The sequence below is a fragment of the Anastrepha obliqua genome, chromosome 2 (genome assembly GCF_027943255.1).
Source record: "Anastrepha obliqua isolate idAnaObli1 chromosome 2, idAnaObli1_1.0, whole genome shotgun sequence".
Taxonomy (NCBI): Eukaryota; Metazoa; Arthropoda; class Insecta; order Diptera; family Tephritidae; genus Anastrepha; species Anastrepha obliqua.
The window spans coordinates 6,270,255-6,295,531 of NC_072893.1; the positions used below are offsets into that span (position 1 = coordinate 6,270,255).

Genomic DNA, 25,277 nt, shown 5'->3' on the forward strand with positions numbered 1-25,277 from the left:
TTGTATTTTTCTTATCGAACTGCAAAACTAATTGAACAACTTAAATTCCATAAATCTTGAAAGCTTATATAACCAGTTTTTATTTTTCTGGCGCTTCATTTGAAAAAAAGTTGTTGGAATAGAAAAAAACCTTATTTTTCAAAGCGCATTTCAAATTTCTTTAAATTAAAGCAAGCGTGCATGTATAGAAATTATCGACTAGCTCAACTGGGTAAGTTTGTGCATTGGATGCTATGGGCTATGATAAGCTGAAATTTTCCAATTTAAGTGCAAGTGAAATATGCAGTCACCAAATCGCCAGCAGCAATTTGCTTTCTGCAATCGCAGTAAAATTGAGTATTTAACAATACGAAAATGCAATCTAAAATATCCACACGAGCTCGAGCAACTATTCTAAACCCACACACACACACGAACTCCATTGCGCCACTTGAAGAGTTGGATAAGCTAACATTAATTTCATAGAGATTTTCTTGTTGAAGACGCTAAGTGTGTAATAGAAAGTTTCTGAGCAAAAACTCACAGACACATAACTTCTTCACACTTGCGTCACATGTGCCATTCACACGCACACACACATGTAACTGTGTGTGCTTGCTATTTCTTATTAAGCCGGGCATACTTGGTCAATTCGTAAGATTTGCACTGCAATCACTTCAAATCATTTACTTTGTCATTGCTGCCAAGCTGCGCATGCATTCAAGGATGCGCTCAATGAATGCAGTGAGGTTGTTTAATGGACACTGTGAGGATTCTTCGCATGCATTAGGTTATTTGATGACTGCAGCCAATAAGAGTGTTAGCAAAGGGAGGACTATTGAGATTTCGATTTTTGCAAACTCTGCAATGACATTGATTATCGCAAATTATCAGTTGCTTGAGGTAGTGAGTTGAATATGATAATGACTTGTAAAATTTATGGAAATGACTTGAACAAAGGCATGAGTGAGCAACACATAGATTGTGTGCAAATGTCTGATTCATTTAATTTCCCATGGCAGGCTATTGCATTCCAAATTTGATTTCTTTTGCGGCTACACGATTGAGCAGTCCAGTTGTGGCAATTACTTAACATTTAGCCAGGCAAATGAGAAGCTATTTTCTCGATTTGAGAATGTAACTAATTGTCTTGAGGCTTCTAAAGGAATGCACTTACTCGACTTTTTCAGCAATATGAGGCGAATGCAAAACATAACTAATGAAATTTTCGTTTCTACAACTAAATTCTGGGTTAGCCTGTCTGGGAACCCTGACGCAAATGTGTGGTAGGCTGGCTAATAGAGGATGCGTGTGTAATTATGTATGTGTGTATATGTAACATATATAAGCAGCCGGTGTGAGTGGGCGCAAAAACTAAATTTGAAAATTTGCAATCGATCCCTGTGGCATAGGCAAATATTTGCACTTTGTAGTGTGCATTGGCATCCATTTACAATTAATCGGTTGTCTGGGCGTATGCGCAACATCCGTCGGCTGGTTCGAATTACTAACAGATGTATGTATGTATGTATGTATGTACACATAATGTCTAATACTACTCCTACGCTGACTACTGCGTCTAATTGCTGGAACTGAATGCATGTGAAATGCATTAACCTAATTGCGGTGTGGCGAGCAAAGGAAATGCATTGAGACGCCAGCTGGGAAAATTGAAGGGGTGACTAAGGCGGCACCCTGGCGTATGATGAACAATTGCCCATCGTAAAGGTTAGGCTTCTATATTAATTAAGGGGTTACATGGATTTCGTCGGGGGAAAAAGGCCTATTTTCAATCTTTTTTTTCTATGTAAAAAATTATTTATTTAATTCAAACATTTTCTGCCTTATAGATACATATTTAAAGAATAATTTCTGAAATTTTCAAAAAAAAAAAAAAATAAAACTCCTCCATTGTGACGTCATTTCCGGTGACCCCTCGAAAAAAAGGTGCATCTGCGTTGTCAGCATAACTCCTGACAGGATCATCCAAAATGAAAAAACAAAAATAAGTGTTTTAGTTAAGACCATAAACTCGTGTTTGAACGAAGGAAAAAAAAGTAAAAGTTTGAATTTTGGCAGACATTTTTCCAAAAAAATTAAAATTTCGGTCAAATTTGCTTGACATTTTTTTGTTTTTAAATATTTGTAATTGAAAAAAAATTCTTCGTCTAAGCATGAGTAAATTGTATCTCGAACACCTGTGTAAAATTTCATTAAGATCGGTTGAGTAGTTTTCGAGAACATTTGACAACCGACTTTGAAAACACAGTTCCGAGAAAAACGCATTTAAAGTTTTGAGTAACAATAAAAGTGGCCTGGAGAGCACACCTTCCAAAGGCTGTATCTCCGAAACTATTATTCGGATCGACTTGAAAATTTGTTGCAGAAATTAATAAGCTAAAAATCGATTTTTTGAACCCACGAAACCCATGTAACCCCTTAATTTCTTAAAAAAAAATTTCTACATTTTGGTTTGATATAGTTTTTCGTAGGCTCCGCTCAGCTAAATTAATAACGAAATTTCCTGCCTTTAGCAAAACAGAAATTGTATAGCAAATCTATAAAAGAATAACAAAAAAAAGGTCTAATCATAAAAATCGATTCTCAAATGGTTCTCACTTAAAACAACACAGGATCGCAAATATAATTGCCGCTTTACGTTCACCACATTTTTGCTGGGAAAGCGAAAAATTTGTGTGTGAAAGCAACAACAGTTTAGCTATGTATGATCAAGCGACTTTGTTTATAGGCGCTTAGCTCACTGATCTAAGCATGCCAGTGCTTTCAAGTGTAAGTAGGCACATTTTTTTATTACATGTGCTGCCAAATATGTTGATATGCAACGTTGGATTGAAGGGAAGTTTTTGTTTTCTGCGAAAAGCAATCATAGAGTTGCAAAATACCGGATTATCCCACAGAGCTATTTTAACATAACCAAACGTTCCAAAAGTATTGGTTTTGAAATATTTTTCTGAGCATAAAACAGCAGAAAAAGTTCCCAAAAAAAGAAAACGCGAAGGACTACCAGTCAAATTGATAGGATGATCGTTAGATTGTCAAAACAGGATCCCAGAAAGAGTGCTGCTGACATCGATCGAGATATTTTTGTTTACTTGGAAAAGCCAATAGCGGAAGCAACGCTTCGATTGGCAGAAGCAGGGCTGCTTCACGGTCTACTGACACGGAAGAAGCCATTGGTAACAGTGTCACAACGATAACGCCGAATTGAGTTTGCTCGAGTTGGTCCAGATGGTAGGAAGAACGTGCGGCGGCTAAAATGTGCAGCATTCGACCCGAAGTTTGCCTTACCAATCATAAAGCACTGAAAGACTCAATAATGCTGTGGGGCTGCTTCTCGTGGAATGAAGTGGGGCCAATTCATTGTAGTGAAGGTAAATGGATGCGATCAAGTACGTTCAGATATATAGATATGATTTGGAAATTTCAACCACACAATGATCCGAAGCAACTTCTCGTGTAGAAAAAAAGCCAAAATCGTCTAAGCGGCTATCGCGTCAATCAAGAAAAGAAGAAAGGCACTGTGAAACAGCAATAAATTAAAAAGGGTTTTTAACAAAATATTGATGTATACTTGGAATTCGTTTCTTGTGGACCCTTCGCTTTTACCAAAGAATCTGTACGTACGCATGTTTGTAGCTGTGCAAGCATGCGAGGCGTAATAACGTAATTAATCTTAAGATACCACTATGAATGCTTATGTATATATGTGCAATTACGTAGAATCTAAATGTGCTGCATTATCACTTGGGGGAATTTTCTATGAGAACTCATACATTTTTGTGTGAAAATTATGGTAAATGGCTGAAAATAAATAAACTCGATTTAGCTGGAAATTGGTAGAGCAGCTTGTAACTCTTTTCTCATTGAATTAAATATACAATTTTCATTTTATACTGCAGCCTTAAGTGGTGGGAGTGTAGGGAAGGCTAAATTTAGTAAAGGCATTTAATTTAGGAAGGCATTTTAGTAAAATTTAATATGGGCTGACTGTTAATTTTATGAATCAAAGAAACTCGTATGTAATGAGAGTTATAGTTTGTAACATCAGACGGACGGACGGAAATTTAATCTTGACATATAAAGGAGCTGGACGAAAGGGGTAAGAGCGACTGCCTTCTACCCGCAGTTTGATCTCCAAAAGTCTTTCAGGCTAATCACTGTAGCATATTTCAAGCTGAGATTTAAACTTTAACCAAAGCAGCTGAATTCGCGTTGGAATTTACTCCACTCGACACTCGCACAAACATCTTCATCGATAGTGAAGCTGCTATTAGAGCAATAATGGCTATAATGACTTCCTCGGAGTGCGTGCAACACTGTAGATCCAAAATGGACGAGTTCTGCGAGAAGAGACTTGTCACAATTTACTGGGTACCAGAGCGCAAGGGAATAGAGGGAAATGAGAGATTTCATGTGCTTGATAAGGCAGGCACCCACTTGCCTAGGAACTAACTTTGCAAGCCTAGTCTATTATGGGAAGCCTCGACCTCCCACAGGAATGCCAAAGTAATACTACGAACTTATAACATGAAAGCAAACAATTTTATTTTATCGCTACCAAGGAAGGATTGTAAAATATTATTTGGAGTACTGATAGGACATTGTCTCACTCCATACAACGCAGCTAAAGGAGTTAGAAGTAGTCAGAATTTTCAAAAAATTGAATTTTTTTTTCATTTTTTCAAAAATATAATATCTTAAAAAGATTGTGTGAAAATTTGAAGTGAATCCAAAAAATACTTTTCGAGTTATTCAACAATTAGCGCCCTTTGCTCCGGCGCTCCGGAGCGTTCGAGAGCAAGTAGCTGGATGCTGCACGTATGAAAGTGGCAGATAAGCGCGCTAACGAAACTTTAAATGCTTTTTTCTCAAAACCATATTTTTTGAACTGGTGATCACTGTAAATTAAAAACCGCTTGGTAGATTTCAATAAAATTTGTACTTCTTCTTCTTCTTATCTTCTTAATTGGCGCGATAACCGCTTACGCGATTTTGGCCGAGATTAACAAAGCGCGCCAGTCGTTTCTTTCTCGTGCTAACCGGCGCCAATTGGACACACCAAGTTAAGCCAAGTCCTTCTCCACCTGATCTTTCCAACGCAGAGGAGGCCTTCCTCTTCCTCTGCTACCACCAGCTGGTACCGCATCGAATACTTTCAAAGCCGGAGCGTTTGTATCCATTCGGACGACATGACCCAGCCAACGAAGCCGCTGGATCTTTATTCGCTGCGCTATGTCTATGTCGTCGTAAAGCTCATACAGCTCATCGTTCCATCGTCTGCGATATTCGCCGTTGCCAACGTGCAAAGGTCCAAAAATCTTACGCAGAATCTTTCTCTCGAACACTCCAAGCGTCGCTTCATCGGATGTTGTCATCGTCCAAGCTTCTGCGCCATACGTTAGGACGGGCATGATGAGAGTCTTGTAGAGTGTTAGTTTTGTTCGTCGAGAGAGGACTTTACTACTCAATTGCCTACTTAGTCCAAAGTAGCACTTGTTGGCAAGAGAGATTCTACGTTGGATTTCAAGGCTGACATTGTTATCGGTGTTAATGCTGGTTCCCAAATACACGAAGTCTTTTACAACCTTAAAATTATAACTGTCAACAGTGACGTGGGTGCCGATACGCGAGTGCGTCGACTGTTTGTTTGAAGACAGGAGGTACTTCGTTTTGTCCTCGTTCACCACCAAACCCATTCGTTTTGCCTCTTTATCCAGTTTGTACTGCTTCTGAAAAACATAAAAAACTCGTGCCTGATCGAAGAATTTTTTTTCAAAAATTTTTTTTTTTTCAAAAATCTGAAAAATATTTCTTGAAGCTGCCATATTGTTAATTTTGAAAAAAAAAACAAAAACCTTCGATCAGGCACAAGATTATCTATTAATAAAACTAATTTCTCTTGCTTGATTGATTTTAGATGAACCTCCAAAGACTTTTGATGAGCACCGCCAGGGATTTCTGGAGAAACGGGCTCCACACAAACAGCGATAACTTTTACAATTATAATGTTTTCTTTTTTTTTGAAATTTTACTAAAATCAAGTCGAAACATGAAATATTCATGCTTTGTTTTTATTTTTGTAAAATAGATCAATTGACTAGGAAAAAAAATTATTGAAAATTATCATTTTTTCGGGCATTTGACTACCCCTAACTCCTAAAATCGTATTGGTCCAGGACGACGCGTGTAACTTGTGCGAAGAGGAAAGCGGTACGTTACAACACCTCCTCTGCCTCCATCTGCCTCTGCCCTGCTCTAAGCAAAACTCGTTACAACTGCCTAGGATGGCATGTTTTTCAGGTCTGAGGGACATTTCTGACAAAAGTTTAAATTGTTTAAACTGCCATTTCGACATGTGCCAGGAACTAATGTATTTTTAACACGACTCCCATAATACTAGTAACACTACGGACTCTTGTGGTCTATGTTAGATCTATTCTGATCAGCCAGCCAACCTAACCTAACCTAAAGGGTGGGCGTGGTTTTTATTCAATATCAATAAAAACTATCTCGGATTTAACAGAGGTGGGCAGCAATGCGTGTACTAGGTGTAGGAGAGTTTTATCGAAATATACGTATTTAGTCAATAGCGGGAATGGCACCGCCGATCATCATTACTTTCTTCTGTCACATACAACAGTTACGTGCACAAAGTTACAATACCCTTGGCCACAAGTACAGTTTTATAATCAATCGAATAAATATTTTTGAGTTATTTCGATAATTTTTTATTTAATTTTATTTCTTAAAAACTTACCCAACAAACATTCTTCGCCAATTTTCGCTTGATTAAAGCAGGACTCCTTGTTATGATAGACTTCGTGGCACCAGGCGCAGGACAATGCAACGATTTCCTTCGAACCAAAAAGTTTGCCTTGAACAGCCTGTAAAAATATAGAGAAAATGTTTTGAGATTTTAGAAAGAATTTCGTTCGATTTCGTGGTAGAATATAATATAAACTGGGTATTTCTCCGCTGAATTAGCTAACGCTTTACCAGATAGCACTCTTTTAATTTGACTTTTCAGAATTTAAAAGCATTTCTCTATTGAGATTATGTTTAGACGGCTGGACAAGACCTGCTCGTCCTCATGTTAGGAGTGCAAATATGGGAGAAGTTTAAGATTAAAATAAGGCAACGGCAGAGATTAAATAAGTCGCGTAGTCAATAGAAATGAGACCTATACTCTTGAGTATGATCCCAAGGGCCGTAAATTTAATCAGTCGTGGGTGGGGTGGAGTGCGGTGCAACCAACGAAAGCGTGTCGCAAGTTGTGACATAAGGCAGATTGGTAAATTAATTTAGAAGTAGAATTCACAAACATCTTATAAAACTATTTAAAATATTTTTTGAAGTGAAAACTTCTTTAGAATCGTTGGGAGTGATTTGAGAAAAAGTGAAACGAAAAAAGCGACACTCTTGGCTACGAATATTACACATAAACGTAGCGACGAACTAAATAACTTTTAGGCCAGCGCCGACAGCATGGCGCGATAGCCGAGCGGCTAGCAATGTTAGCTTCCGATCCAAAATTCTTGGTTCGAATCACAAGAAAAACAATTTTTTATACAGTTATTTTATTTTATTTTATGATATGTTTATGAGGAGCTTTTTTTCATGGCAGAAATACACTCGGTGTTTTGCCATTGCCTGCTGAGGGGTGAGCGCTATTAGAAAAATAGCTTTCCTTAATTTTGGTGTTTTCACCGAGATTCGAACTGACGTTCTTTCTGTGAATTCTGAATAGTAGTCACGCACCAACCTATTCGGCTACGGCGTTTGTTTAATTTTACTGATGCAAAAATGAGGAAAAATATATGAATAAAGTTTGCTTACTGTTTACACATTTTCCAAAGGTGACGGAGAACCAAAAAAAAAGTCGATTTTCAAACAAATACGAGTGCATATGTGTAATTGTGTTAGAGTTTCGGTCACGCCCCAGCAAAACCTGCGTGCATATGTGTTTGTAACATTCAAAAAAATGTAATTGTGTTAGAGTTTCGGTCACGCAGATTTTGCTGGGGACGCTCATAATAGCAACCGCGTGTGTATTTTTATATTCGTAAATATTTTCATTTTTAAATATTTACCGCAATTATGCCGAAAAATAATACAGAAAAGTGTCGTGAGTATCGACAGAAAAAAAAATCAATAAACAATATTAGCATCACGGAATTCATTCACGAAAATTTAATAAAGTATACACCAGAAGTATCGCGGATACTTAGAAAAGATTACAATAAAGTTCCAATGATTTTAAGTGGCGATTTTAACGTAAATTTTGCATTGGACACAGCGGTTCCTTTAATTGACGTTCTCAATACAACATTCAATTTAAAAATGTGTAACAATCGCACTGAATCGACAACACGATCAAAAACAACCATTGACGCGGTATTTCAAAGACATGTTGACAACATCGAAACCAAAGCATTTGTATCATATTTTAGCTATCATAAGCCACTCGTATCATTTGTTGAAATTGAAAACATTGAGGATGAATAATAATAAAATGAAGAAAATAAAATATGAACTTTATAGCAATATTATAATGAACCTATAATTATCCCGCTCCTAATGCTGCTTTCGTCTTATTCTCTCTCAGTTTGTTTTACGGAAGGTTTCACTTCTATCGTGTCTAACCGTTAGACTGGTAATTTTTTTTTACCTTCCTTTCATTGAACATACGACCATGACTTGAAAAGTCGCCTGCCGGAAAAATTGGATAGATATTTATTTCCAAAACTATTCATCTATAATAAATTGTATTGGGGATGGAATAAGTGTCCATCTTTCCTTAGCCAAAGTTACGAATTATTTAAACAATTAAATAACAAATTAATAATGTGAAGTATGTGCATACCGAGTCCTCTGACAAAAAAATCGAGTTCTTTGACTTGATCCATTCACTGAGCCAGTTTGCGATGCTCTTGTAAGAAGTGAATCGCTCTCCAATAGGGGCTGACTGCATTATAGGAACAGATGGTAATCCGAAGGTGCAATGTCTGGGTATACGGCGGGTAGGAAGAGATTTCCCAATTCAGTCTCTAAATATTTCTGGACCGATTTAGCAACGTGTGGCCAGGCGTTGTCATGTAGCAAAATCAGTTTGTCATGTCTACTGTCCCATTCCGGCCGCCTTTCTTTGAGAGCTCGATTCAAATGCATTAGCTGCAGTATGTAACGATCGCCAGTGATTTTTTCAGATAGTTTAAGGAGTTCATAATAGATGACGCCCTTTTGATCCCACCAGATGCACAACCTTTGAAGCACGAATATTTTTTTTTTGCTGTCGATGGACAGGCTCGCAACATTTTCGCCGCTTAGGGTTATTATAATAGATCCATAGAATAAACCTCTTTTTTTCTGCCGTTCAATAAGCATCTCACACGTAACCAAACGTCTCTCGATATCCCTCTCTTTCAATTAATGTGGCACCCAGTTACCTACTTTCTGGGCCTTTCCCATTGAGTACAAACGTTTACCGACGGTTGATCTGTCAACATCCAACTCTTCAGACATATCATCAAGGGTTCGACATGCATCTTCATCCAATAATTGTTGTAGTTGAGTATATCCAAATTTTTTCGGTGCCCCATCGCGATCTTTATCACTCAAGTCGAAATTGCCACTTTGGAGGCGTCGAAACCACTCTTTACAAGTTATATTTAATGGGGCGTGATTAGCGTAAATATTGATCAATATACGACACTTTTCAGCTGCACTTTTCTTTAAAAGGTAATAATGAAGCATGGCTGCCGGCCAATGCTGTTTTCGGGACGAACATAGATATTATTGACGCCAGATAAAAAAGGTCTTTACGCTTCAAACGAATGTCAACTACTGTGATCGAGACCTCACATATACACCTTCAAATCACCAGTATATTACTAGAGCGGACACAAAAATAGTATCAGCAGCGACACCTGTTTTATGAGGGCGGGAACTTATTCCCATACCCAATATTATATTATTATATTTAGATCATCAACTTGCACCATCCAAATCTTCATAGAAGTCATTTATATACCATATAGCGCAAAAAGTAAAGGAGACATCAGAATCATCTGAATAATCTTCACATGCCCATATTATGGATCTTGTCTCTAGATATAACTGTTCAATTAATGCTTTCCTGTTGGTGAACAGTGATTAAATGGTTGCCTGTGTGCTGGCGTCCTAGAGCGGTTGTGGGTGACACCAACTCGCCAAGAACAGTTGCATCTTACACCGCGGCAACGCGTCAGTCCATACTTCGTTCATTATGCCAGTATTTTTTGGGTAAAAGGTTACACCCACCCTTTAGACTTGTAACTGATTCATTTAAGTTTTAAAGACAAAAATCTCCGATACTAAATTGAAGAAAATTTCATAGTCCCACTACCGAAAAGATGTACAAACTTGAAGAAGTGACTAAGCATTGCATAACCTCTCCTCTACACCACTATATTCTACTCCTTTTTGCTCCTTTACGTTTTTGAACTCAATCACTGAAGGAGCATTCAGGGTAATAAAGTTATGAGCGTATGACGCGGCGTAAAAAATGACGACTACGCTGGCATATTAAAAACTGCACTTTTCAGCGTAGGTTTTCCGCAACATCTACAACAAACATGCATTAGCTCATCTAAAACACGTACGAGGGTACCTTTTATATTTTGCAGCTTTGCAGGGCTACATGCGATGAGCTGTAATTCGATATTTCTAGCGAAAAGTTTGATATTTTTAGCACAAGTTTACATTATAACGTTTCCGCTTACGAGCTTTTTAGGAAGCTAAAAATATTCAACGCGGCTAAAAGATGGCATTAACTCTTGAACATTTTCGTGCAATGATTTATTACGGTTTTAGATTATTAAGATATTCGCAACTTACTTCGACTTTTGGCGTTGAAGCACCGCACTCACTGTGAAACGGTGATACAGCGAGTTCCAACGAGGCCGTTGATTCTTGCAGGATGAATTTCGTGAAGGCCTTCCAAAAAACGGTTGTGGGCCCGAAACAATCGATGCTTTGTCGTCAATTAATAACGCAAGATCTTCAAGTGATATAGTACGAGATAGAGGCATCCGTGGGTGTGACGAGAACCGGCATACATCCAATATTGCATGCAAATTTGGTCGTCAAGTAGATTTCCCATCTTTGGATACCGCATAATTTGACAATAACCAATTGCCCAAAAATGTCTCGTGTCGATTGATGTAAAGAAATGTTGAAGAAACGCAGCCGCGGTGGTTCAAAGTCCGTCTATGACATCGTAACAGGAGACGAATCTTGAATCTATGCGTATAAGCCGGAAACAAAACAGCAATCGCCAGTATGGGTGTTCCAAGACGAGCTTAATCCAACAACAGTTTTCGCGGCATAAGCACCTAAAAGCAAATGTTCACCTGATTTTTCGAAAAATCTGGTCATGTCGCAACTGTACCACCAGAGAATGTCAAACTAGTAAATTTTGAGTTGTGCACAACAATTTATTTGGCAGAAGTTTTTGGAGCGTCAAGGAAAACCAACCACCGAAGAAGAATCATCCTTCAGCAAGACAAAGCTCTCACTCTCTCACGTATTGGCTCACACAAGAGAGTATTTGAGTGCTCAAAAAATAGAATTAATGGTTCCTCCACCAAACAGCCCTAATTTGGTACTTAATGATTTCTTTTTGTTCCCGCGCATCAAAAATAAAATGCGAGGTCAACATTTTTCAACGTCTGAAGCAGCTGCTGTTGGCGCCTTTAAACAGCTCGTTTCGGAATCATTAACTTCCGAGTGTTAAAAGTGCTTCGAAAATTGGTTCAAGCGAATGCAGAAGTTCCTCTATTCCAAGGAAAATGTTTTGAAAAACACTGAAGCCATCTTTAATAGTATTTTACTATAATATGTTTTCATTATTGGGCGCAAAATATAAAATGCAACCCTCGTACATACATATCCATGTGAATTAAATCCAATGCATCTCATGCACTTTCGGTTTGCCAAAACCTGGAAAATGTTGTTTGCGGCGTTACGTGACTACCAGCGAATGGCGGGTATTATCAATCTCCATTAAGCACATTTGCGCGCTTGTATCTGCGGCGGAGTGCAGCAAAGCTACATTTGGCTTGGAGTGGCAGAGAACTCTCTGAGCGGCAAATGTGCAATAAATGAATAAACAGTGTTGATTTTTTAGAGCTTAGTCAGCGCGAAAAAAGAAAATAATGAAACTAATATAACACAGGCTCAGACAGAAAGCCGGACAGAGCCACTTACATCGACTTAACATTTTCCACCTGTCAAGTAGAAAATGGCGGAGTTTTAATGCAATACTCAAACTATTAATCATGCGCAGCTGTAGCTGTAGAATTCGTATTTGTAGATGTTGTAATGAAATATTGGATTTTCTATGAGCAGAATTTATATATCAAGAAGCAGGAACTGTTTTTAGCCTGGTTTACCAATGTAAAAAAAATGTTGCACATTCAACTCAGTGGTTAGAATTTAGCCGTATTTGAATATAAATGAGCAGAAAATGTCGGCACAGCCCAATAGAACTGGGTCAGGCCCATCAGTATGTAATTACATGGATAGGGGCGACAAGATGAGTCGACTATTTATTTATTTTTTAAGTCCATGGTTTAACAATTTTACAGACTGTATAGAGTACAAAATAATTTAAAACGGTCACAAATAATTCATAATATTAAAAATAAGTGAAATGAAAAACTATTAAAAGTAAGAATTTACGACCGACTGCCGCAGATCCTCCTGTCATTAAGCAAAAGGGATTGTAGGCAGCTGGTTGGACTGATGACGGGCCAATTTCTATGGGCGAAGCACATGGCAAGGGTAGGCATCTCGGACAGTGAACTCTGCCCAGCATATGGAGAGCAGGTTGAGAGGGCGGACCGCTTTCTCTGTGTCTGCTCAGCCTTCGCTCGAATCAGGCTTGAGGTCTTTGACACTGATTTGTTAAGAAGCGACCACTTTGGCTTCTTGGCATCACAAGATATGCTCAGATTTCTTCGGAGGTCGGGTAGATTTAAAGAAAATTAAAAAGGGAACCCAGCGCAGTACACTGGACTTAATGTTGTCTGAGTGCTGTACTTGCGAGTATGTTTCGACAAAAAAAAAAATTAGTGTGACTGGTCCTGGTGGGAAGGCTTGTGTTCATCATGCAAAAGAAGGAAGAGTTCAATTCCTGGTACCAAACCGAGACCGTAAAGCACAATGAGGAGAGTAACGTGAAAATTTGTAGATCATTTTCTGGGAATGGAGTTGGACCAATAGTGATAGTAAATGGTCATATGGATAAGTTTGCTTGGCTTTATATTTGCAAAAAATATGATACATCCGTTCAAGTTCACGCCACCAGACTGGTTATTCATGGATGATAACGACCCCAAGCAATCAACAAAAGTGGTGAAAAATTAGGTTTCCAAAGAAAAAATTGCAGTTCAGGATTGTCCAGCAGTACAAAGCCCCGAATTTAACCCCACTGAAAATCTGCGGTACGATATTAAGGTCAAAGTTAGGAAAAAAAAATTTAAAAATACCAATAAACTATAGAAAAGAGTACAAGAAGCAGGGAACTTTATTCCTTTGGAGAGATGCCAAAAGTTTACCTCGCAGGTGTAAAGCAGTTCTAAGAAATAATGGATGCGCAACAAAATATTAATCGGGTAAGCAATGAAAAAAAGAAATTTAACGAATTTGAAATAACTAATTTCTGCTTTTTCCTGCAGATAAAAAAATGCGCTATTTCAGTGCTCAGTACAAAATGCCAAAAATTTTCATCTTTCGAACTCCTTATAATTGCAGATATTGAAATGTTATTTACAAGGTGAAGTAAAAAATAAACAAAACTGAGCTAAAATAGAAACGACAGGAAGTTTATTCTGATAACTTCGAGTTTATTTATTCAAAATATTCCCCTCTGGCCTCGATACACTGTTTTGCGCGATCTAAAAGCTTTTCCAAAGAGTCTTTCAGGTCATTGACCGGAATCCGGAAAGTGCTTTAGGATGTTGGTAAAAGCCTGTTGGATGGCATCTACGGACGCAAAACGTTTTCCTTTCATGGCCAAATGCAATTTACCGAATAGGTAGAAGTCACAGAGAGCCATATCAGTCGAATACGGTGAGTGATTGATGGTTAAAATGCGATTTCTAATCAAAAAATCAGTCACAAGAGTGGATCGATGAGATGGTGCATTTTCATGCAATAAGCGCCAGCTTCCTCCTTCGCGGTATTCAGGGCGAATTCGCGAATGCGATGCAACGGGCGCTTCAAAACGCCAAGATGGAAAATTACATTGATGTAAAACCATACTGTTGGTACGAACTCCTTGTGGACAATTCCCTTGGAATCGTAAAAGCAGATGGTGGGCATCGACTTGATTTTTGACTCCGCCAAATTCCTTTTTTTTGGGTGCTGGCTCGTCTGGGGACTATACCATTTGGCACTTTGACGACGCTTAGTTTCATGTTAAGGTTGGAAACACCACGTTTCATCACCAGTTACAATATTGTAAAGGAAGTTCTCGTATTTTCTCGGCTCTTTAATGAAGTCTTTCGAATGTTGAATTCTGAACAATTTTTGGTCCTCAGTTAACTTGTGCAGAATGAAACGTGCACAGACCTTCCGTAAGCCCAAATTATGAGTTAAAATGCGATAAATCGATGTTTTGGAGACTTCAACTCCGATTCCATGAATTTCGGCTCAGTTTTGATCAATTTACGAACAATTTTGATGAAGTTTTCGGTGGTTACTGATTTTGGGCGTATGGGCCCGTATGTTCAATGCCATTTATGTTCTCACAGCCATTTCTGAAACGTGTAAACCACTCATGAGCTCTGGCACGAGATAGACAATCATTGTCATAAACTTTTTTAATCAAATCAAATGTTTCGGTAAACGTTTTACCGATTTTAAAACAAAAAGTTCATATTAACTTCTTGTTCGAAACTCATTTTTGTACCGATGACACAAACATACTGACACTTTAGACAAAATAACTTCGCTTCCACTGAACCGAATGTCACCAAGCCTTCACTGAAAGTCAGCTAGCATCTCTAGCTTCCAACGCACTAACTCATTAAAAAGATGGCGCCATCAAAAACATTTTTATAACACCAGTCTTCTTTATGTTGGACTTTATTTTGTATTTACCGTGATAATTATTAATACTAAAATAATTTGATTATAAAATAATGATTATGAAATAAAATTATAGATCTATGCAAAATTAATTGTTTCACTAAGCCATCCAGTGGAAATAATCCTCATTATATACCATTGTGGCGAAGTGCGGTATTTCTCTGTCCATGACTGTATATATGTATGTATTAGTGTATACGCCGAGCACTTATAATGGTGCGTGCATGCACATGTCTATGTACAGTTACTCATCAGTGTTTGTACTAAGTCCGCACTGGTATTAGCTTTTCAAGTTTTTTCTTTCTATTCACTTAAGCTGTTAGTTGCCTCACATCGCTCCTTGGTTTCTCTATTATTTTGTATGTTGCCATTGCTTTTGTTGTTGCTGCTGCCATCATCAGGTATCGTTAATCGACAATACAGCAGTCGGACATCCTGGACGTGCAGGTATTTTTAATATTCGAGAAAATGTGCAATTCTCTTGGTCAACCTCGTTGCATGAAACATTTGCCATTCCATGCAGTTGTTGCCTTAAACTTCAATTACCTGCTTTGTATTATTATTTAGTGCAGTGTTAATGCAATCGATGTTGCTACCAATGGGGTGTTTATTATTAAATTCCGTGCAATCCGGTTGAAATACCAAGAGGCTATGGGATAAACGAGCAGACGAGCTGCAAATAACAATTCGGAAAGAAAATGGCAAGTGCAACGCACAGTGGTGTGAATCCATAAAGCGGAGTGATAAAATTAGAAGAAGTGGTTGTGCACGAAGCAAATTTTGTATACAGTAGTTATATGAGTAGGGCACAGTTTATATATATACAAATATTTTTCACTGTTAAGCCCAGCAGCATTGCTATCACTTTAATTAATAGAAGGGAAGAAAATCTGATTTTATTTAAATTTTCTTCCTTTTCTTCTGGTGTTATGGCGTGGCTTCTGGTGAGTGGCACAAAATTAATCACTCTATCGAAAGAATTATAATTTTTGCAAATGACGTCGTACGCCAATCATGGCACTTGAGTTAGACAGCTGCAGTATACAAACAGACAAGCAATGGAGTGCGTGAAGGTCAAAATAAAGATTTCTATAACTAAAAATAAAATGCAAAAAAGCTATTCAAAAACAGAATTGAGTGGCTAATTTTGCGCCACTTTTTATATATACCTATATCTCTTTGTCCTTTCAGTTTGCTTATTACTTGATTGCATAAGCAAAAAAAAGTCGCCATCATATAATCGTGTTGCGGTGCGATTTATGTAATTTTTCCTAGGCGCAAATGCAAGACAGGCTCCTGAAATTGTGAATGGTGTTTATGATGTTGATGCTGTAACAGTTAAGCACGTGAAATTTAGGTTTCGTCGGTTGTGTTCAGGCATTTTTGATGTTAAAGAAAATGTCGATAAAACCACAGAAATAATCGAAGTTGACCGACATGTTAGCAGTCGTAGCTTCGCCCAGGAGCTTAAGATCGACCATAAAACAGTTTTAAATCATTTGCGCAAAGAAGAAGCTCGATGTTTGGGTGCCACACCAATTAACACCAAAAAAACACGATAGATCGATCGATTTCCATCTGCAAAACCCTGACCCATTAAACGGATGGTGACTGGGGATGAGAAATGGGTCACATACTACAATATTTTGCGAAAACGATTGCAGTCGAAGCGTGATTAAGCAGTTCAAACGGTGGCGAAACCAGGACTAACGGTCACGAAGGTTTTACTGTGTATTTGGTGGAACTTGAAAGGAATTATTTATTATGAGTTGCTTCTGTATGGTCAAGCACTAAACTCAGAGCTCTATTGTCAACAACCGGACCGTTTGAAGCTAGCGAGTGACCAGAAATGACCAGAATTGGCCAACAGAAGGGATGTTGTGTTCCATGAGGACAACGCAAGGCCACATACGTCTGCAGTGACTCCATTATATAGTCCGGACGTGGCACCAAACGATTACCAACTTTTTCTATCCTTGCAAAACTTCCTGAGTGATAAGAAAATGGTATCCAAAAACGATTGCAAAAATCGATTATTGGAGTTTATCGCCAATAAGCACCAAGACTTCTATGAGAGACGCTTTATGAAGCTACCTTTCAAGTGGTAACGAATTATACAAAAATCTGTGCATATTTGACACAAATCGGACAATCCGAAACATCCTATATAAAGCCTTGAATTTTACGCAAAAATAAAGGATTTATTTTTCCCCAAATTAATATATTTTTGAGGAAGTAGAACTTTCAAAGCGAAGGTGCTGGCTGTTGCATCTTACATTCAGGTCCTACAACTTCTATGATATAGCAGTTTTTTCTTGAAGTTGATCATCTAAGCTGCAGCTAATATTTTAATATAACCTCGTACCAAGGTTTTTCTCACTACTCGCTACAGTGTGCAGCATGGCTTATGAGCTTTAAAAATTCAATATCTGAAATTCCATTAAAAGCAGCCAGCGGTATAAACGTATTTATTACCGAGTATGGAAATCCACAGATTAAAGTGCTTTCCGGTTAATTGTCTTGTCACTGTTAATTAATGACTTTTGCTTACAAGTTTCAGTTTGCATTAAATATTTATTATTTTTACTATTCATACACTCTTTGGTACTCACTTACAAATCCCCAGATAATTATGATTTATGTGTCCAATTTTAACTCATTTATAGTACTCACCTTTCCACACTGTTTGCATTTGCCCTTTTCCATCTTGCGATGCACCCAGTGGTGATGCGTCGTTGATTGTTCCCTGTATTGTCTTACGCCTACGTCTCGAAATGTTGGCTTACACGCTAATTGAGTCTTTTCATTGACGATTGGAATGCAATTTTGATGCGCAATTAATTGGCAGGCCGAACACTTCATGCGTTGACCACTTTTCTGTTGGCGAAAATAAAAAAAAATGTAATGAAGTGAGTAAATAGAATCTGCGGCTGTGATATTTAAATTTTCTTTTTTTTATATAAAGTGAAAATATTTTCAGTAATGACGGCTTTGGCGCCACGAAAAGGTTCACTAAAAAAATAAAAAAATATTTTTCTGAGCAGTTTTCATTAAATTTTAATTCTTCCTATGTAGAGGCAATTATCAGTTACGGGATGTAGTATGAAAAGAGATGTCGTTAAATGTTTATAGATTCTATCTCTTGAAATCTGTTATATTGTAAGATATACCTGTACAAGGTGACACAAAATTAATCACCCTTTGAGTTAGAGTATATCCAAAGCAATATCCGCAGGTGTAGCAAAAAAGTGAGAGTTCAGATGTCTGAATATTTGCCCGACGAGAGCAGGGTAGCTGAGAAGAAAGTGCTGAGAAAATACTCCACCTCATCTTCCCGACAGCTTCTGCAAAAAGGACTTAAAGCAATCCCAAGTCACACCGCATGGACACTTAGTGGAGGTCCGGTGTGGATACCTACCAAATTCAAGAGCTGCTGCTTTGTTAGCCTTAGAAGTTCCATCGAGCGTCGCCGATCTACCCGTGGCCAGAAGGATCTCGCGACTTTGCACGTTTGTGCACTATCCCAGCGCTAACTGAGTTGACGCAAGACTCATCTTTCCAGGAGTAGACCACAGATTCTCAAGGAAATTCCCATGTTCTCGTTTTGCGATGAAACTCTCTCCAAAGTCACCTGTCTAGCTAGATGTTCAAGGCCACGAACTGCCGAAACTGACCAATTGGTGGACTACGGTTCTTTTGTGCGTCCAATTGGACCGAAACCAATTTCAGGCTCAAGCAGAGCGGGAATGACCGATTGTATCAAAGCTTTCATTAATAAAATCTATGACGACCGTTGATGCAGTCCTGCAGTCCCGACTGCAAAACAAATAAGTGATTTCTGAAAGGCCCGGACAGAGTGGCAGCAAAATTCTTCCTAGTAGTAAGTATGAGTGAGCTACGTGTCCGGATAGAACTGAATACGGTGCACAATCCATGGGTACGACATATGGTCAACAGAGGCTTTCTAAGATTTACAAGCTCACGCCCGACTTCGCTGGTATATTTTTGAGTTAGTTGTATTGAGAATGGACGCGCTATATTCTCTTTCCCTCAATAAACTACTAAGATTAAAAAAAAAAATCTGGAAAGTTTGCAGGAGGCGAAATGAATTTCCGCCCAACCTGTCCATTCGCTATGTTTTAAATCCTCTCTACTGGTCTTAAGTACAATTGACAATATTGGTTAACTTTTTGAGATATTTCCGGCTATCCACAAGTCTATTCCGTTCCGTGCGCCATCCTTTATATGCGATTACATTTATAAACTTATATACAAATGAATATTCCGAGCAAAATGTCTAGTTTATGAATTCTTTGGCGGTTTGTGAGTAGCCGATTTTGTCCTTCGGTTTATGCGTGCAATGAGCTAATATCCTGCATAAGAATAATGAAGATGGGTATGAATATGACACGCGAATGCGTAGTTACTAAATATGAATGTTAAACCTTCATGCGATACATTTTACTCAGGAAGGTCCTGTTGTGTGTGGGTGCAACATTTCCGCATTCGCCATTTTCACAAACTCTGCTTTGCGCTGTCAAATTACTACTGTTATATGCATACAGATACATACTTACATATGTATAGTAGGTGTCAAAATGGAGCATTCATATAGGAGGTGCAAACAATTACACTTGTGGAATTCAGAAAAAGCATTTCATTTCAGTAAAACTTAGATCAAACGGACAAATGTAGTCTACCCTTGTAAATTAAAATTAATTTTATAAGGTGCGCAAAGACACATTATAAGAACACAAAAACAAAATACTGATAAGAAATCCGAATATTCTCTTTGAAAAGCCACAGCGAACAAAATCATCCACAATCTGGCAATTAAAAACGCAAATAACTTTCAAGTTTGGGCAAAAAGCGATATCGAGTAGGCTGAAGTTTTCGCGCAACACTTCGAAAGAATATTTCAACCCAATGAAATAGTTGGTAGCTTTATTCCACCTTCTGCTGTTCAAGAATCCTGCGAAATTGAACATAATTACGCCCTTGGAAATAATTTCTCAAATCTCAAAGCTGAAAGTAAAGCCCCGATTTTGATCTGATTACAACTGAAGTTGTAGGAAACGTAACAGCTGCCACCTTGGGTAAATTAAGAATGGCCAGGAATGCATGCATTCGTTTAAAATCTATACCATTGCAATAGAAATTCTCGGGAATTATAATAACTCCCAAACCAGGAAAAAATGCAAATGATGCAGCCTCATTTCGTCCAATCTTGTTACTTCCACTGTTGGAAAAACTTTTTGAGAAGCTATTTGCTACCCGCTTAAAAGAAATTATCGCGCTCAAGAAGCCATACTTGCTCACCAATTCAGATTTAGAGAAATTCATTCTACGACAGGCCAAGTGCATAGACTAGTCCATACAGTAGAAAAAGCTTTGGAGAAAAATGCGATTGCTCCGCCATTTTCCGCGATGACGCACACTCGTTCGACAAAGTCTGGTAAGAGGGACTTATATATGTTACAAATTGAAAACAATAATTACGATGCAGTTTAAAGGTCTACTAGAAGCCTACATCAATGATCGGTATTTTCGAATAAAGCATGAACAGGCACGACCAAACACAAAGAAAAATAATGTAGGCGTCCCTCAAGGCATACTCGGACCTATTTTATATTTGTTACACAAAAAAAGGATGAACTCTTGAAAGACAGTTTGCATTGAAAATTGTAATTATAATATCAGTACATATTATGAGGTATTCGCCTGGGAAATTGCGATAGGAGGGAAGCTTGCATGAGAATCAATTAGCGGAAGTATGCATTTTTGACGTGATAAGGTCTTATAATTCGATGTAGCCGGCTGCACGCACCAAAAAATGCGGCGTTACCTTGCTCATGCGGCGTTGAACTGTAAGCGGGAGCGCGGAACGAACGACAAAGAGGCACGATCGGCCTCCGCGTTCGGCAACGTTCGACACCTGGCTCTCTCCTACTTGAGTCACCATATACCTTCTACTCAAATATGAACGAGACGGTATCAATAAAACGGTCCACGGATGACATATGGCAAAAATAATTTTTTTGTTTTTTGGTAGGACTGTTATAAGTTTACATGGCAAATTTCAGCGTGATATGTCACATAGTTTGTTTTCTGTGCTACTGTAAACAAGTCAAGCGTATTTTAAACAAACAAAATTAAAATTTTCTTTTGAAAAATGCAACCATTCCATCAGTATTTTCTTATGACGTTGTCACGTTAAACTATCGTCAGTAAACCGACTTTACAGACAACCTCTTTTTTCAGATAATCAAGTAGCCCCCTTAGATTTAAAGTCACCTATATCGAATTCAAAAACCGTCAGACAATGCAACGAAGAACGCGCACGACAGACTTCACTCTCATCTGGGTAGCTGGCTATAGGAACATAGAAGAAAATGAGCAAGCTGATGAACTGGCAAATAGGGGCATCCTCTAACGAACCCGAAGCGGTAGAAAAAGGTTGTCCTCAAGGCTTGCGCAAAAGGGAGGTCTTCTCACTATTCCAAAAGCAGGCCGTTGACAGCCACGAGCAGACATATTCAGAATTACGTCAACAATAACCGGCTACTGGCCTTTGGGAGACCATGGAGGAAGATGGGGTGGCCGTACAACGATAGATGTAGAAGTTGCACTCAAGTAGAATCTAAGGAAACAGTCTTTCACTATCTGTGAGAGTGCCTAAGTCTGGGTAATCTACGATATAGAATGCTGGGGGAATTCTCGATGGTTAACTTGAAGGAAAGTGTAGAAAAGAAAATAGACGACATAGGCAGACTCATAGTCAAATAAAAGCAGTGGTTCCATAAGTAGTGTATCAACATCTTTTGTGCTAATTGGGTCTGAGCTGTGTCACTCAGACCACCATTTTGAGGAATAACCATACTTTCTAGCGGCGAATCTTGCGCGACAACTTTGCTGTTGCTCTAAAATTTTTCATCAAGCGGACAGAACCCAATCATTGTGAGCAGAGAAGTGGCAAACTGAAGGCGCCTTATATATTACAACAAAGACGTAGCGAGTAACAGATTATTTTTATTTTTGGCACTTTCGTTGACAACTTCATTTCGCCACCTGCTGTATGTGAATTTGCAATTGCTGTAATTTTTGTGTGTATCTGTGTAGAAAATATGCCGCCTCCAAACTACAGATGGATGTTTTCATGACTGAGATACACTTGGCGGTTTGCCATTGACTGCCGTTGATAAAAAAAAATATATTTCTTTTATGGTTACTATCAGAAGTGTGGATTTAGGCCGGCTGTTACGGTATCTGGGGCGAATCACTGGTTTCAAAATTTTCAAATCTTCAAACGTATTATTTGTAGTTTTGAAAGTTGCTTTTAAGTCGTTAAGGCTGTATCAATGTACTGACTTTCATACCCATCACATTTCCTTTTATTCGCCAAATACTCCAGGAATGGCATGGTGCGAAACTTCGAGTTTCATGACACTTTCAATACTCCAGTTGGCAGGTACTAAAGACACTTCCTATTGAAGGTTGACTTAAAAAGGTCTTCACAATTTTGCTCTTAAGAAATAGTGAATTCACGGGAGGTCACAGTCGACACGAGAAATAAGTTTCACTAAGTCAAATTTTCTCTGCAGGGATGCGTGCGTGCTTTCATGCGTGTAAGCGTACCAACAATTAATGTGTGTTAAACATGCAATAAGTGAATTACATGAAACAATTTTGTAATTGATTTAAATTGTTTTGCGCCGCTTCATTGTGCGCGAGTTCACATTTTAAATGGATTTCTATAATGTAATTGAATTTAAGGCTCTTAGTCTGATTACTGCCACAGCAGCCAAATTTCGTTAGGTTAGGTGTGAAACTGTATGGATACAGGTAATTAGCTCTGCTGCAAAGTGTTATTATGTAGAAATGAGCGATAAAAAAGATTAAGCTAAACAATTTATACAATTTTTTTTGTTTTTATACTCACAATGCACTCCTCATTCAAGCAGCATAAATCGCCAGAAGCCGACGTGGGCTTCCAGAAGTGTTCACCCTGCACCGCATTCTCGGTCCAGTCGGGCACAATTCGTATAGGTCGACGTGCATTACTCGCCGACGCTGATCGTCTGCAATGAGAAATAAAAATAGAAATGAAATAAAATTAATAAAGCTATTTGAATGCTGTGTGAACTCATAAAAATAGTTTTCGAAAAATTTTCGCACGGGTAGGCAAATGCAATAAACGCTTAAGTCGAAAATCGTACTTTCGGGAAAAAGTATTTATATGAAAATAAAATACAAATACAGAAGCGAATGAATATTAAAAACTTTTTCAAAAAAAGTATTTATATGAAAATAAAATACAAATACAGAAGCGAATGAATATTAAAAACTTTTTCAAAAAAACTTTAAGGATTGAATGAGTTTGAACCAAATGTCAACAGAAAACGTTATTACTATCTTACTCTTAATCTTACTAAATTTTTTCTCAAGTTGACTTGAGCAGCTTCAGGGAAGGTTTTTCTGTAATTTAGTAGATTCATAGGGTTTGATGATAAACATTTTGCGGGCGACTTTGGCCAGTAGGAAACCAACGCTGCTGGTTTTAGCCTGCGCTGCTGTGAGTGGGTTTCGGAAAGGCCGAGCAAAAGAAGGTTGTAATTGGAGAAGTCTTTGCATAATTGCTCGATGCGTGATGGTTCCATAAGCGTTCTAACATGCCATATTCCGATTCTGTTTCTTGATTTCATTTCAAAAGTAGTCAACGATTCAGTGAGCTTTCTGTCAAAATCTTCTGGCCCAATACAATAACAAATGACAACCTGTTGCACTTGACATAACAGCAGCCGATCAAAACAAAAATTGTAAAACGCAAGTGGAATCGAATTGGCTATACGCTACGCCAACCACCCGACGAAATCGTTAAACGAGCCATTACATGGAACCCACAAGGTATCAGACGTAGAGGAAGGCCTGCTCATACCTGGAGAAGACAGCAGGAAATCGAAATGGAGAATCTCCAGCTAAGTTGCAATGAGATCAAAGTCCATGCAAATGAAAGAACAGTCCGGAAAAAACTAGTTATGGCCATTAGCTTCTTAACGGAACGCTAGGAACTTATATATACATATAGTATATATAAGTTTCACGATCAGTTGACAATTTTTAGAAAATTTTGAATTATTTAATTCCTTTTTAAGGGGTTAGGTTAGTCAGAAGTCCGAAAAAATGATGATTTTCAATAATTTTTTTTTACTAGTCAATTGATTTATTTTACAAAAATAAAAACATAGCATTAATACATCATGTTTCGACTTGACTTTAGTAGAATTTAAAAGAAAAATTTAATAATTTTAAAAGTTATCGCGGTTTGTGTGGAGCCCGTTTCTACAAAAGTCCCTTGCGGTGATCATCACAAGTCCTTGGAGATTCGTCTAAAATCAATCGGACAAAAAGAATTAGTTTTATTAATAGATATTCTTGTTACTTATCGAAAATTGAAAATTAAGTGGAAATATTTTTCAGATTTTCGAGAAAAAAACCGACAATTAATTCTTAAAAAAAAATCGATCAGTCACGAGTTTTTTATGTTTTTTAAAAGCAGTATACATTTTATTTAAATCTACCAAGCGGTTTTTAAGTTACAGTAATCACCAGTTCAAAAAACATGGTTTTGAGAACAATGCATTTAAAGTTGAGTTAGCGCGCTTATCTGCCACTTTCATACGTGCAGCATCCAGCTACTTGCTTTCGAACGCTCCGGAGCGCCCGAGGGCCCTTTGTTAATTGTTGAATAACTCGAAAAGTATTGGTCGGATTCACTTCAAATTTTCACAAAATATTTTTAAGATGTTATATATACTTTAAGAAAATGAAAAAAATACAATTTTTTGAAAATTCTGACTACCCCTAACCCTTTAAAATTTTTGACAATTTTCGTTAAAAAAGTTAAACAATATTTTGTTTTAATTTCTTAGTTCCTTCGGACTGAGTTTCGAATTTTCTTTATATGAAGATATTCCTTATAATTTATCTTTTGTTTAAAAAAAGAGAATACACCACACGGCACCACACCAGCTGGTACGCTCATCCTTTCGTATTTTTTACTGTTTAGTTGTTACTCTTCCTTTCTGTCGAACGTAAAAAGACATTCGCTGTAGTTTTGCACATCTTAAAGGAGTACATAAAAGCTC

At 37.9% G+C, this 25,277-nt stretch overlaps 1 protein-coding gene across 6 annotated transcripts in view; it reads right to left on the reverse strand.

Annotated features, from left to right (window-relative positions):
* LOC129238498 (eye-specific diacylglycerol kinase) overlaps positions 1-25,277 on the reverse strand; it is a 149,498-nt gene that overhangs the window by 24,333 nt on the left and 99,888 nt on the right. For all 6 annotated transcript variants that reach the window (XM_054873534.1, XM_054873535.1, XM_054873533.1 and 3 more), the window contains exons 3-5: positions 23,072-23,210; positions 17,806-18,009; positions 6,758-6,884 (exon numbers count right to left, since the gene is read on the reverse strand). In XM_054873534.1, the coding sequence (XP_054729509.1) occupies positions 6,758-6,884; positions 17,806-18,009; positions 23,072-23,210 (470 nt within the window). The remainder of the gene's footprint in view (positions 1-6,757; positions 6,885-17,805; positions 18,010-23,071; positions 23,211-25,277) is intronic.